Here is a 15427-nt window from a genome sequence, read left to right as displayed (position 1 = left end):
TAAATCCTTGCCGTGCCGGCGATCTACGTCACCGTCGCCCGGTCAAATCGCACGCGCACCCACGCACACACACACACACAAACGCCGACATCGCTTTCTGATCAAAACTTTAATCTACACCCCGTGGAAGTGTTTTCGCATTTAATGCCGGAGTCCCGCGGCGCCGACGATGAGATTTCGCTCCGGCAGTGAAAAAGTTCCCCTCGTTTACATAAAGGGTGTGGAATTGAATGCCAGGTTTGCTTAGGGGGCTCGGCCCGTGATTTTGACGCTCGCCTGCGAACATGGCAGACGAAGGGCGACCAATAACACTGGTGGTGGGTGGCCAGGGGGGTGTGTGGGGGAGGCGTGGGCGGGGGGCGTGTGGGGGGGGGCGTGTGGGGGGGGTCACCGAGATTTTTCGCGACAGGGAGGAGATGAGAGCGTGGTTTTCGGAGCAGAGTACGAGGAGCTGACCAATCGCAAGCACGACTCCGAACCCCGACCCGAACCAATGCTCATAACCAAGGAACCCTACAGGCCACTGGGAGCTCGCATTAAACTATCCAATGAGCCAGCCAACTGCTGGTGCTAACCCTACCGCTAATACTGCCCGTTAATGTTGACCCTAACCGGCTCGCCATCCAGCGACCATAACTTGCTTTCTTATAGCCACACGAGCCAAACGAATGCTAGGCCTGCCTCTAAGCCTAGACAGGGAGCCAGTAAGCCCCTCGTACTAGCTCTACCCATAACCATAGCCAGCTAGTCAGTTACCCTGCAGGAGACTAACTCTACCCCTAACCCTAACAAACTAGCCAGTCAGCCTCTAGCGCGAACTCTAACGCTATTGACCACCTGAATGGGAAACTGCAGTTGTAGCTCTGCTTTTACATCAGCCATACGAAAGAAGAAGACTTCGCTCCAACCAAAACTAGCTCGCCACTTACCTTCAAGCTACTAACTCTACCCCTAAGAACTCCTCCTTTACCCCTAATCCTAACCTGGGGGTACAAATAATAAAATTTGGTGGGACGGGGGGGGGCAGGGAGGGGGTGGGGGGGTGAACAAATATTCGCTGGACGGAACAGCTAGCTTTGCAAAGACTTGTTCCAGGTGGAACAGACATGCGGGGGGGGGGGGGGGGGCCGGGGGAGGAGGTGGGAACCGATATCCGGGGCACAACGAACCCGTCGGTCGTCGGTGGCGATGTACTGCCGCCCGTGCTTCTTGCACAGCTGCGGAGCGAGGACCTCGAAGCCTCGGCGAAACTCGCTGAACGACATCTGGTCGGGATAACCTGGAAGCCACGGGGTGGGGGGGGGGGGGGTTCAGACGGGAGAGGCGATGAGAACGGAGGGAGCAGTGGCGGTTACGGCTTGGCTGCCGTGGAAGCAGTCGCAGTAGCAGCAGTCGCCGCAGGCCTGGCTAACGGTAATAATATTTAGTTTTTTTTTATATAAACGTGCGACTGTTGCACCCATGGCGCACTATGGAAATAAACCATGAAAAAACTATTATTTTATTTTTCCAGACAAGGCGGAAGGCCCACCGAGATATGCAGCTCTTATTCAGAAGCGACCTGGCTACCTCAAATGATAGCCCAACGAAGCGGCTTATCACGTGGAAATGTACAGCAGCCAAATACTCTAAACGCTTGATGTTGATTCTAAACGTGGATGGAAAAAACCGGAGGATCCGGAGAAAATTCCATGAAACCAGGGGGAGAGAGAGAGAGAGACACGTAAACTCCAAACATACAGCAGGTGTCAGGGTCGGGGATCGAACCCACGACTTTCTGTATACCAAGCGACGGAGTTAACATCTCACCACCGTGGCGAAATGGGAATGGAGCCAAGGATAGAAAGCACGGGGCTGGTCCTCACCCTGCCTGTGGAGGCGTAGCGCGTCCACCAGCTGGCAGGCCCGCGCCTGCGCCCGGAGGAACGGGATGTCGACAGCGGCGGCGCCGGAGACGCCGAGGGCCGCGCTCGGCCGCAGGCAAAACACGAAGTGGACGTAGGTCTTCCGCACCATGTCCAGCAGCGCATCCTGCACGGGGCGGGGGGGGGGAGGAATAATCGAAAGAGTCGATTGTTAATGCGAGGCGGCGGTTGTGATCCAAATAAGCAGAAAATGTACACCGCAAATTATTCGTTTGGACTACAAGCAGGAATCATTGCCCCCTGCTGCGAAAACCTGGCAAGACCCTCCTGCGAAGGAGTCACGAGACCCGGTGAGGTAGTAACACATCTTGATTTGAAGCTTTCGTGACTGCAGGAATCCATACTCTTTGGTTCTTTCGGTAAAGTCACGTAGGTATAAAATAAATCACGACGTTTCGACGGACGCTTTCCCACCTGATGACGGACGCTTGTGTTGCGCCCGAAACGTCGTGATTTATTTTATTTTATACCTACGTGACTTTACCGAAAGAACGAAAGAGTGTAGTGATACATCGTCCCGTAACCCGACGCCGCGAGTGCAACCGGGAATTAATTTGGGAGAAAGAGAGCGAAAAAATAAAGATACCAACTCCTCCTCTCGTCCGTGGCCACTCACCACCTGCAGCTTGACGTGCGCTGCCAGAGACCGGCGCCTGCCGCCGGTGCCGCCGGTGCTGAGGCAGCGGCGCACGGAGGCGGCCCGGCGAGACGCCGACTGCGAGGGCCCGTCCAGGCCCGCGATGGCGCCGCCCAGGACCCGGAGGGCGCCGGCGCTGGGAGCGAACGGCTCGCTGAGCGCCGCCCTGCGAGAACGGCGTCGTCGGGGTGGGGGGGGGGAGGAGACGCGGTCGGGCGGGGGGGGTAGTGGGGGTATGGCGGGTGAGGGTCAGAAGGGTAAGGAAACCCACTAGCTGTACTGGCCGAGGGAGCAGGAGTCATCGGAGGGGAGAGGGGGAGGGAGCTCTCAGCTGGTACTGCTGAGATCCAGGAATTCGAATCCAGGGATCCGGGGTTCTCAAGCGCTGCGAGCGGATGGTCACGAATACTCAGAGCCGTCCCTAGGGGTACGGCGAATCGGGGCGACCGCCCTAGGCCCCACGCTTTGGGGGGCCCCCGCGCTTTAACGTCACGGTACCAGATGCAAAACTTCCGGTTTAGTTCGGGGGTCCCACACGGTGGGATTTGTTCCGCACTGCCCCCCAACCGCCCCGTCACCGACGACCCTGCTACCATATAATATATTTTTTTACTAAATTTCAACTTTGAGAACTCGTGTTAGCAATGTTAATAAGAGAGTTTCCTTCCAACTAAAATTGCGTCGCTGGCCAGCAGACGGCAGTGCAGAAAGGGGGTTCGCAAGCCCATCTGTGCAAACCGTTCGGTGTTAGCTCCTGATACATGTGGTCGCCGTTCGTACGCCGTACCCTCTGTCTTGGTCCAGCCGGTTACGGCACACCGCTGTGTACTGCCCCCCCAAAACCACCCCCACTGCACGCACCGTGCCCCCCCCCCCCCCCACTGCACGTACCGTGCCCCCTCTCCCTCCCCCGCCCTCCCTCCAACTCACTTCTGCGAGTCCTGCAGCAGCGTGGCGGCGTTGTGGACCGAGGGGTTGTGCTTGGCGTGGGCGACCCACCCGCCAGCGTCGTACCGCACGGGCAGCGCACCGAGCGCGTGCCACACGCTGAAGCAGCACGGCTGGTCCTCCTTGTGCACCGCTGCCGCCGCGTCGTCTGTAAGCCGTGGGGGGGGGGGGGGGGGAGAGAAGGGGGGTGGTGGGGGGCGTCGCAGCCGTAGGTCAAGGTGCGGTCTCGCCAGCGCCGCTCCTCGTCGAGTCTTTTTGAGTTCGCGAACGGTATCGTGGGCGGTTCGGAATGACTGTGAACTTTACGTATGTTCTACCACCGCCAACAACGCCGTCGTCATTGTCATCGTCACAACCACCACCCACCACCGTCATCACCACCATCAATTCCGTTATCTCCATCAATACCACCGCCAGTACACCTGTCATTACAACCACCACGGTCACCACCACCACCAATACCAATACCCGACATTCGCCACTAAGTGACGGTGACGTGGCCACGGAGCCTGTGCCAGGTGAACTTTGAGGCCACGTGAAGTGTGAAAGGGCTCGCTGACCGGATGTCACTCGGCAGACCCAGCTGCCATGGGTTGACTTACAGAGATGACCGGCAGATGCACCACCACCACCACGACCGTCACCACCACCACCACCACCATCAATACCACTGCCACTACCCCCATTATCACAACCACCACCCACCGCCGTCCCACACCCACCGAGCACCACCCTGCGAGCCACCCACCGGCCGTGTGCCCGTCGTCGCGGGGCCCGAACGCGGCGACGAATTTCTCGACGAGGTCGTCATCCGTGGCGCCCGGCGTGGCGGCCGCCTCGTCCAGCAGCCACAGCAGGCCGCGCCGATCGCCCCCCGAGGCCCCCACTGAGCTCCGCCCGCTGCCCAGGATCTGCGCACGACGAAGACGGCGTGAGTCCGGTGTGGAGGGGGGGGGCACCGCGACTTTGCCGGGCGGCCACGCGGCGGAGAGACGGTGGCGCAATTCGCCGCTTGCTGCAGCGGCGGGGGGCTCAAGGTGCGAGGCCAAGGCAGCGGGCCAGCCCTGGCTCTGCTCGTAACCAGAGTGAAGGCACGCGCCATTCAGGATATTTATTGATACTGGAGGAATTCGATTTTTCACAGATGTCCAGTAGTTCAAAGAAAGTTAACAGATGCCCAGTTGAGCTTGGGGGAAGGGTGTGGGATCGTCGTGCAAAATTTCCTAAATTACCCGCAAGTTTCTCGATTGGGCAAACCCCCAGTGGCAACATTGCCGGCTGCCGTGAAAGAACTGCAGGGGCTGTGTCCGTGAAACAACAGCGGCCCTTGCCGTGATTAGAACGATCGCACGAATACCGAGTGAACTGATCATTATTGTTGTTGTGCTGCTGGCTGCTGATGACCAACAACAACATTTTAATTTACCACCCCTTTTGTTCATCCACCCCCCCCCCTCCCCCGTCGTTTGACCATACTTCACCACTCCCGTCTGTGCGATTCGCCGCAAGGGCCCGGTGGGCTGAGGCTGTTATCTGTCAGAGTTGTGGCTGCGGCGATCGCACCACGCTACGAACCCCAGTGGGCACGAGTTGAACACCCCCCGACAACCCGGGCTATGCTAAACACGATCTGGGAGCGTAATGAGCGTGGGGGGGGGGGGCAGGCAGGGGATCCCTTGAACCCCCCCCTGGTGCCAAAGCTACGAGTTAGGGCCACCCCCTTGGCGACCACAACGCGATATTTTTTTCAACAACAGTTTAAAAGGACAACAACTTATTTAAAACGCGGTTTAAATTTTTTGTTACGAAAATGCCTTCATTTACGTTCTACGTTTAATTGGCATTTAATTACAGCAGTAACGTAATATTGCAAAAGAGGTAAGTACGGAGCTGTCGTTGCTGCGCCTCAGTGGCATGAAACGTCCGAGACCGTGAGCTCAACGACGGCGTGATTAAGGCAAGAGGAGCCCGCAATCTATAACAGCCTCGAGGTGCGACCGTGCGAGACGAATCAAAGCATTGGGGCCCCACCTGACCGATTTTCGCACGCCCTGAGCTGACAATGTCGTGACGAGGCCACTGACAATGTAGCTACTACGCCACTGACGCACGCAAAACACGAGGGGATACGCACACCCGCGCGCAAATTACCTACACAGCTGCCCATCAACATTGCCTCCCTCCTTGCCCACCCCCACATCAATAAAGTATTCATTTTAAAATGTACTGACTGCTGCCAGCCTCTATTAGAGTGGCAAAAGGGAAACGGCGCATCCGCGCGATCCCCCGCGTCGAGAGATGTGATTTTCGCAATGCGGCGTTTCGCAGAAAAGGCGCCCGCTCGCTCTTTAAGTTGTAGCGCCAGATGGTGATGGGCGGCGTTCACTCAGCGTGCGTGTCAACTCGATGCTCGGTTCGAGTTTGGGGGGGGGGGGGTGTTCATTTCCCCACTTTCTCCCCCATTCAACTCAAACCGCGCGTCTCACCGCCGCCACGTGGACGCGCACGCGGCGTTGCGTAACCTACAAAGACAAAGATCCCCCCTCCCAACCCCGTGTAGCCTCGACAGACTGTTGGGGCAAGTGCTGTTAGCGAGCAGCAGACCGATGAAGGCCTGGAAGGGCACACGAGGGGGTGGGGTGGCCAGCACCACGCTTGGCCGCCTTTGTCTCCCCAGTGGCGATGTACGTATGTTGACCTCTGAGCTACGCAAAGCAACATTGATGGATATACATTCTCATGAGAGTAAATCCCACACCACAGCAGCAGCAACAACAACAACAGCAGCAACTTAGAACTACTTGCAAAGAGCCGTCCGGACAGAGTCGATCAGTGATTCAGAGGGACTCGACAATGGGCAACATGCGAGCCGCTATGATGGACGTGGGTATATTGAACTTCTTTTGCACCGTACGTGCTAATCGGAGGTGCGGGGGGGGGGGGGACAACAAACTAAACACAGCGGCAAGTCGTTCTAAAGAAATTAGTTTTAAAAAAATCTATTTTGAGGCTGAGTAGTCCAGAGGGAGTAAAGTGGAATCAGCCAACGGTGTTATCATCGCCTGAAATGTCGCGTGATGCCAAGACAATCACAAGGGGACTTTGAGAGGGGGAGGGGGGGGGGGCTGTTCCTCTTTATAAGAGTTTTGTTTGGGTTCGATCGCGTGAATATATAAATGTGTCGTTAAACCCGCCACCACCCGACACGGCCAATTAGTAAGGTTTGTCACGTGAACAAAATGTGACAATTCGCTACTAGTTCAGCACACCCGTGTGTTGGAGAGTGAACCCACAACGTTTACAATTCTAGTATTTAAGAACGAAACAGGAGGATTTCTCCAAAAATCTGGCTATCGCCTGATGATGCTAGTTGCAATTATTGGCGAAACGTCGTACTCAAATTGTAAATGTTGTGTGCTGTACTAATAACGAATTGGCACGTTTTTTGTTACGTGACAAACCTTACTAATTGGCTGTGTCAGGTGGTGACGGGTTTAAGGACGAATTTATATTCACGTGATGTAATCTGAAAAAAACCCCTCGATTATGGATGATATTGGTCGCGAAAAGCCTGCGACACGTTCCACTATTCCTCTCTAATATGGGACCTTTCTGGTGCGGATCAATTCGTTTTAAAGACAATGCATTATATATTATCGGACCATGTTTTTTTGTTTGCATGTTCACCACAAGCACGTGCGGTTAATGCAGACGTGACTCCTTGAATACGGATTCTATTTGGTGTTTTAACATCTTAACGCAGCTGTCGTATTGCCAGAAAGAGATCAAACCTATTCTTTTACTTTGATACTGGCAAGAAAGGTCCCATATTAGAGCATGTTTTTGTTAGCATGTTCACCAGAAGTACGTGCGGTTAACGCGTACAGGGTTCCTCAAAGAAAGGATTCTGTTTGGTGTTTTAACATCTTAACGCAGCTGTCGTTTTGCCAGAAAGAGATAAACCCTATTGTTATGTCCGGCCTTCTCTGTTCGGGCTGAATTATCTTCGAGCGGCCAGGCGGTGACACTGTGGCACCGGGAATGAAGTCTCCTCCCCCAACCTCGCGAAGCAAAGAGAGTCGGCAATATAGAAAGAAAAATAAAACCTCATCCAAATAGGTTGCCCATTCATCGGCTAATTTAAGCACTATTCATCCACATATTTTATTTAATGTGATTCTCATCAGGCCCCGTTGGTGTGAACAAGTGCGATCTCCATCTCGTATCCTCTCTGACCTCTCTCTATTCATGTGCTGTGAAGGAGGGCCATTGCCAGAAACGTCGCCTAGGACACATATTTTTGCGTTGCATTTTAAGGCCACACACACACACAGTGTCGTTGAAGAATGCGTTACATTTGTTGCTACTGTTGTTGTTATTTGTGCACGACAACCATTGGAGTATCGTCAAATAATTTGAGATTGGGATGCGTTCTCTAACCCAACCACTAACTTCTTGTCTCCCGGTGTGACTCCGGGCACCGCTCCTGTGTCACCACTTTTTGGCCCTTCCGCTCCCATCGTCTTCGACAAGGACCGTGCTGCTTTGGACTCGTACGTCACAGCGGGCAAGTCAAGAGACGTCGACGTTGAACGTTACGGCGGGGGGGGGGGGGGGGGACAAAATAAAGTGAGCATGCATGGGCCGGAGGGATTATTGGCCAACGGTCGAGGTACACTGGACACTGGATGCGGGTGAGCCGGGTGCGGATGTATTTCCCGGGCCGCTGGACGATGAGAGTAAGTGGAACGTGCCTTTAAGGTAGCGGCGTGAAGAATACTGGACGCGGTGTGCGGGAGTGGGTAAATGCATCCCGGGCCGCTGCTCGACTGGAACAGGTGGGCACGTGACCAGCGGCAAGCCACAAATGGGAAGGGAGACGTCGCAGCGACGGTACCACTCCGCTGCTCCCGACGCGGTTGTCTGGCTTGACCGCCCGAATGTGATATTGTCGTTGTGTTGCTCTGCCACGGCTCACTAGCGAGAGGTGGTGTGCCGGGGGTGGGAGAAATATATCCCGGGCCGCTGCTTGACCGGATTAGGTGGCACGTGGCTAGGGGGCAGGCACTGGACGTGGCGTGCCGGCTTGGTGGCGCGACACGCCGGCGTGATGGTCACCTGCGCGGCCTGGGAAGCGGCGTCCACGGCGCTGACGGACGGCGCGCAGCTCGGCGGCTCCTCCTCGACGGCCACCGCGATGTTCTCCTGTGGGGCACCGCACGCACAAAGACAAAGATCCCCCCGTGTAGCCTTAGCAGACTGTAGGGGCAAGTGCTGTTAGCGAGCAGCACCTATGAAGGCCGGTAACGGCACACGAGGGGGTGGGTGGCCAGCACCACGCGCGGCCGCCTTTGTCTCCCCAGTGGCGATGTTTACACACCACACCAGGTACTCATTTGAGGCTGGGTCGAGCTAGGGGAGGCCCAGGACCGGTTCAGATAATCGTCACCGGTGTTGGCCGTGTGCGGGAATCGAACCCGGGTCGCCGGGTTCATAGCGCAGCGCGCTAACCGCTACACTACCGCTCCCCACACCGCACACACACACAGACTGTCACACACAGTGCCACCGTCACCGTCACGTTCACCGGCTCTCTCCGCGGTGTCGCCGTGTTTCGCCGGCGTCGTCGCCTCACTCTCTCTCTCTCCCTCCCTCCCTCCCAGGGGCTTCGTTTCTCACCGAACCTTTTCTCGGGTCGGTCCGTGACTATGCGGGAGCCGCAGCCCACAGCGAGAGGTCATCCTGGATGTGGTGCGCGGGAAATATCTCTCTGGGTTGCCGACCAGGATGAACCCCGCTTGTCTTCTCGTGTCCAAATGCCCGATTCACAACAACGGAGGAGGAGGCATCATCACAGCAGCGAGGCACCACTCCGCTACCCACTCCACGTAACACTTACGGTCGTTGCTCTGACGTCAACAACGGCGGTATGATGAAGGGACCTCAGAGAATCACGCGAATTAGACCCGTAGACTGTTGTTGTCACTGACCCCGTGCCCGATACTGCACAACTGTGCAAAAGAGCTTCAGAGCTCATCGGATTCCTCCTCCGGCACTATAAATAAAGATTCCGACTCCGACGGGACGTGTCCACATCGCCCACTCCGTTTCCTCCTCTTTGGTCGCCTGCCACGGTGCGCGCGGTGACCTGCGACCTTTGCCCATCACCCACGCACATTGTCCCAGCGTTCGGGTCAGGGTCCGGGTTTGTTTATGAAATTGGAAATTAATGCCGCTCGGGGTTGGAAATGCCGAATAAATCCCGCCACCGCCGGCGGCGCTGGCGGTGGTGCCGGCGGTGGCGGCGGCGTCGATCTGCCCTGCCGCGGTAGATCACCGCCGAGCGGCGGAACGCCGTTAAATTCCGCCCCCACGATGTAAATTCTCTCCCCTCCGTTTGCTCCCCTCCGTGGCCCGTCGTCTATTCCGGACACCGTTTACTCTCTCCGCCCATTACTCTCCCCGTTGTTTGCTCTCCGTGCCGTGTGCGTTTCCGCGCCGTTCGCCGTCCCCGCCGTTTACGGCCGATGTCATTACATCTGCCCGCGCCGCTCACTCGTGCTGAGCCGCTTACTCCCGGATGTTTACTCGCCACCCGCGGGTGGATCCGTGCGGGCGTAACGCAAAGCCCCGTGTCCCAGCGTAGGTGCCGGAGTTAGGGTCTGAGTTCCACACCGCACTCACGTGCGCACACAGGCACACACGCGCGCTCGCACACTCGCCCATGCACTCGCACGCTCGCTCTCGCGCTCGGTTGTAAGTATGCTCGCGCGCACACATACACTCGCACGCGCACCCACACGCTCGTACACTGGCACACTTGCACGCGCGCTCGCACTGGCGCGCACCTCGCGGAGCCGCTCGAGCGGAGCGGCGAGCGCTCGCTCGTGGAACAGCAGCTGCAGGCGCTCCTGCGCGTAGTTGTGCACGAGGTCGGAGAGGGAGCCCGCGGGGCGGCCCTGCCCGGCCGCGCCGCTCGTCCGGAACCCCGGGGCGTCCACCAGCAGCACGGAGCTTAGCGTGTGCTGGGACGAGCTCATCGACCTGCGGGTGGTCAGCCCCGGCCACACCACCACGGGCAGCAGCGGCGGCGGCACCATCAGCATTTTCATCTTCTACCAAATCGCTATACAAAAGCCAAAGTGGTTCTCCTGCCCAAGCGAGCGTTGCGTCATTTGTGCTCGGCACTCTCCGCCTGTTTACGGCCCTGAGCCAGGACATTGTGTGCTGGCATCATGGCCTAAATTGGCCAAATCTTTTTCCAAATTACCAAATTACCCGCAAACTACTGAATCGGGTTTATACAGAGCAATCATTGGCCCCCACCCCTCCGAGTGGGTGAAACTTGGCAGGACCATTCTGAAAATAAATCACGAGACTCGGTGAGGATTTCGTGGTTAAAACAAGTCTATCAATACTGAATGATACTCATAAATATACCTAAACATCAGCACTATCGTCACATACCGAATCATCATCATCATCATCTTTGCCGTCACGAGCATCATCGAGTACCGAAAGCATGGTAATTATTATAATCTCGTCACCGCCGCCAGCTGGCACGCTGCGAGCGCCACGCGGAAGGGAGGGGGGGGGGCGCTGCGATGGAGCCTCCTCTTCACCTGTTGATGAGCGACACGACGAGGTTGAACACTTCTCCGTACAGCCCCATGGCCATGCCCTGCAGGCACTCCAGAGCCGTCAGCTTTGGCCCTGCGTTGACACACACAGACACACACACGCACACACAGATAAAGATCCCCCGCCGTGCGGCCTTAACAGGCTGTTGGCGGCAGGCTGCTGTTAGCGGGTACCCCCGCACACACAGAGACATACACACAGACATACACACGGACACAAAGATCCCCTTCCCACCGTATAGCCTTAACAGACTGTTGGGGTGGGTGATGTTCGCGAGCGCCTTTGAAGGCCGGCACGGCACACGAGGGGGTGGGTGGCCAGCGCCACGCCGGGCCGCCTTTGTCTCCCTAGCGGCGATGATTCGCACCAGGTACACGTTTGAGGCCGAGTCGACCGAGTGGAGGCTCACGACCAGGACCGGTTCAGATATTCGGCCATTTGACGTTGGCCGTGAGTGGGGAATTGAATTCGGGTGTTGCCGGGTTCGTAGCGCAGCGTGCGCTGCCCACGGTGGACACGCACACGCGCACAATGAGTGCGCGCGGTCGCCGGCGTTAATTACATCCGGGCAACGCTCAAAAAATTAAATTTTTTCCTAATTGCGTGCCATTAGCGTCAGAGGCGCGACGCTGTCCTGAGATGAATAAAATAAATTGTTTACGCGGAGCTCTTCTCGAGCAGGGCAGCCTCGCGCCTCGTGTCAGAGAGCGGCCGTTTGGAAAGGCGGCATGACAGAACTGCGCCTGCGGCTCCCTCGATTGCCTCTTGTCCACATTCGGCGGTGGGCACCGCAACCCTTCTCTCGCGCCCTTCTGGAGCCAGCGATCATCACGCGGCAAATCAAGCCAAACGTGGCAGCGGAACTATCAGCTGGAATCAAGGGACGAAGCAACATCCGCAGCGCCGTCGTCGGGGACCGGGCTGAGGCCGTCAACTCGCTGCCACTTGAGAATCCGGATTTCAACGACAGGCGGTCGAAACCTCGACTGGGAATTGTGAACCTACCGAGGGCGCCCGGTCACTGCCGGATCTAGGCACCAATGTAAATGGCGACGTAATAGTCACGCTGGTGACGCTCAGCTCGGCGATCTCGTGCCATCTCTGGCCAGGAAATAAATAAATATATACAAAAGGCAACACCGAGGTTAAGTTCAGACAACCAACACCCCCGACGTGCGCCGGTAGGCACATTTTTGCCGGCTTGCCAAATCGGATCGTTACAGCGGCTTTCCACCGCACGGGGCCCTGCGATGCCGTCCGTCCGTCAGCACCAATCGGCAAAAAGCCGCCCCGCCGAGATTTCAACCTCCCGCCAGCGGCGCCAGGTGCCGCTGGCGGTGTTAAAAACTCCGCCGCTCAATCAAATCCGTCGGGTGCTTCCCTTGAGAGGAAATTTTCAGAGCGGCACAGATGGTGGTGGTGGTGGTGGTAACGGTGCTAGCGATGTTGGTTGTGTTGGTGTTTTGGTAGTGGTGGCGACGGCGGTGATGGTAGTGGTGATGAAGGTAGCGATTGGGGCAGCGGCGGCGATTGAGGTGATCGTGCCGGTGTAGCAGCGATGGTGGCAGGGGCCGCCTGAAGGCGACAGTGCCAGTACGAGACAGCAGCAGTGGCGGCGGCCGTGTCGCCGTGTGGTGATGGCGGCGACGGCGGTGGCCGAGGGGGCGGAACGTTGGTCCCCCGTGCTCTCTGCGCCCCTCCTTCCTCCTCCATTGTGCGTCTGTACCTGGAGTGCTATCGAGCGAGGTCTCATCCAGGCAGCCGTGGGCCCCCACGGACGAATGTCGCCCCCCGCCGCCGCCGCACGGCCCCAGCCCGATGTTCCGCAGGTGGTGCTTGAAGGTGGCGGTGGACAGCTCGTCCAGCGTGCAGCCCAGCAAGTAGGCCACCTTCTGGGCCGACTCGTGGCGGGCAAACTGCTTGCGCCCCACTGCGGCGACACGCCACGACATCACGCGCGGGATTAGCGTACAGGACAGGTCAGGTCAAACTCTTGACATTGCCCGCTACTTGCCCACTCACAGGCCAGGTGCCGAGTCGGCTGTTACCCGCATAGGGACAGCTGCCGCTGGGGGTGCTGCCCTTTAAAAATGATTGACGTGTGTGTAAATTGCCTTTTTCCGCGTGTCAAGTGCTCCAAGATGCCCCGGCATAAAGGACGCCCGATCATTGTTACTGTGAATAACTTTGGCGAATGATTGACATCGGTAAGGCCACCATCCAGCAGTGGATTGATCATGGCTGATGATATGTTCCGTTCCCGGCTATTGCCCTTGTCCTCGTGCCCCATTTATACCGATATGGCCATTTTTAATAATACAAATTTAAATTTCATATTGCGTCATTCATGCTAAGAGCATTCCATAACGCTGTACATGAATTATATATAAGGACCAAATCCCATATACAGACACTACCAAGCAAGTGAAAATAAATAAACAAAAATAACAAACATGTCAGATGACCCTCCACCACCTGACAGCCCAACAAATAAAATTGTCAGGTGCACAATACTCGCAGCCAAATTGATCAAATTCCACACGAGCCCTTTTTGCCTGAAACCGCGGCAAGCATCTTCAGCACAAAATCCAGGAACGGAGTCAAAAAAAAATCCAGAACTGACTTCTCTTCCCGGATTTGATTCTGATACCTCGGAGCGGTTCCGATATCACTTGTCACCGATGTCAGCCGTGACCGGGAATCGTCTAACTACGAACCACGACATCAGAACCGGTCCTCCCCCTCCGCATCCACCCCCCCCACCCAGTGCCGGATTAAGCTAGTGCGGGGCCTGTAGCATATGTAGATACTTTTGCTATGAGGATCATCCGGCACTGCCCCCACCTCCACCACCTTCGCTCACCCGTACTAACCAGCATAGGTGAAGTATGGTAAAACAAAACAACCCCACAACCAACGGAAACGTGGGCTGTTTTCGCCTTTTGTAAGCGTCTGTAAATGTATTACTTCTTCTCTTTCCACCCTCTTCTTTAGCTTCAAGCACTTCACACAAAGTGCCGAGGCTTGTTTACGAGCGACAACAACCAAAACAACCAATAAACAAACGACGGAACAAGAGACACACACACGGGCGTGCTCTCCGTAGCGGTCGGGAAACGGCGCAAAAATTATCTTCACTACGGATGCTGACAGAGGGGCCGAGCAAAATGTTTTAAACATGCTCTGGCTCAAGCCAAAGCGCAGATGGTGGATTTTGAAGATTTTTCTTCTTTTTTTTCCGTCTTTGTTATCTCTTTTTTTGTAAACCAAACACCCAAAAAAACAAATCTACATTTTTACCAGAGGGAGCGACGGCGCTATGAATTATTCAAAGTCCTGTACAACACGGGGGGAAGCCGTGCACGTTAAATACAAACGCAGCCTGAAATGAAGAAAGGGTGTATGCCCTGTAGATCGCAGCAGCAGACACCGCCGCTGCGTTCCTGCGAATCCGCGGTGCCTCTTTACCCCCATCAGCTCCACCTTTAGCTTTACCTTTAGCCTCCCCTTCGCGTGCGGCAAGATAAACGCGCGCCGTTGATGCGTACGTCCTTCAAGTACTCCTTTCCTATTTATTTATATGTTGAGGAGGGGGGGGGGGGGGGGCGGCTGGCGGGGTTGAGGGGTTCTTTTCTTAACAGCGCAAACGGCCTGGGTGGAGTAAATTATGGCGCGATAACGCGGATATCAGGCCTCGAATAGAACCGTCGCGAAGGAGATGAAGGGTCATCCGTCTCGCGGCGCTTAGATTCCCCCGCAAGCCCCCGCCGCGCTCGATGGTTACAGGAAATTAGCTCCTATTTCTTCAAAACGGAATGATGAATTATGGTGTGTGCGCACGTGCACGCACGCTACCGTGCACGGTGCCGGCCACCTTTGCGTGCCGTGCCGCCCTTCCGAGTGTGTGCGTGGCTGACAGCGCTTGCGCCCAGCAGTCTGCTAAGGCTACACGGGGGACCTTTGACTTTGTGCGTGCGTGCGTGCGTGCGTACGCATTAGGAAGTAAACCCAACTAAAAGCGTTTGCCTGGAGATATTGGGGGGGGGGGGGGGTGGGGGGGGGGTTTCTCACCCCCCGTCCGTGCACCGTCGCCTAAAGTGGTGTTTCCATGGCGACGCGAGCACCGATTAGTTGTGACGTCAAATCATCCGCCTCGTGCCCTTTCTCCCGTCCGCCTGCCCGCCTCCTCCCGCCCATCCCTCTCGGTTGCCCACACTTCCCCACCCCCCCCCCCCACCACTCTCTTCCCATACTCCCCCCCCGTACCACTTCATCG

At 56.6% G+C, this 15427-nt stretch overlaps 1 protein-coding gene across 5 annotated transcripts in view; it reads right to left on the bottom strand.

Moving 5' to 3' along the window:
- Positions 1-15427, bottom strand: part of LOC116939194 (unconventional myosin-XVIIIa-like) — a 155400-nt gene that overhangs the window by 38865 nt on the left and 101108 nt on the right. For all 5 annotated transcript variants that reach the window (XM_032947316.2, XM_076062476.1, XM_076062478.1 and 2 more), the window contains exons 16-24: positions 12878-13081; positions 11133-11223; positions 10359-10554; positions 8629-8715; positions 4259-4421; positions 3493-3658; positions 2542-2728; positions 1866-2031; positions 1170-1279 (exon numbers count right to left, since the gene is read on the bottom strand). In XM_032947316.2, the coding sequence (XP_032803207.1) occupies positions 1170-1279; positions 1866-2031; positions 2542-2728; positions 3493-3658; positions 4259-4421; positions 8629-8715; positions 10359-10554; positions 11133-11223; positions 12878-13081 (1370 nt within the window). The remainder of the gene's footprint in view (positions 1-1169; positions 1280-1865; positions 2032-2541; positions 2729-3492; positions 3659-4258; positions 4422-8628; positions 8716-10358; positions 10555-11132; positions 11224-12877; positions 13082-15427) is intronic.

The sequence above is a fragment of the Petromyzon marinus genome, chromosome 5, assembly GCF_048934315.1.
Source record: "Petromyzon marinus isolate PM22_M1 ecotype Great Lakes invasive population chromosome 5, UKy_Petmar_22M1.pri1.0, whole genome shotgun sequence".
NCBI lineage: Eukaryota > Metazoa > Chordata > Hyperoartia > Petromyzontiformes > Petromyzontidae > Petromyzon > Petromyzon marinus.
The sequence above is the reverse complement of the archived record's forward strand: the minus strand, read 5'-3'. Positions and strand labels throughout refer to the sequence as shown.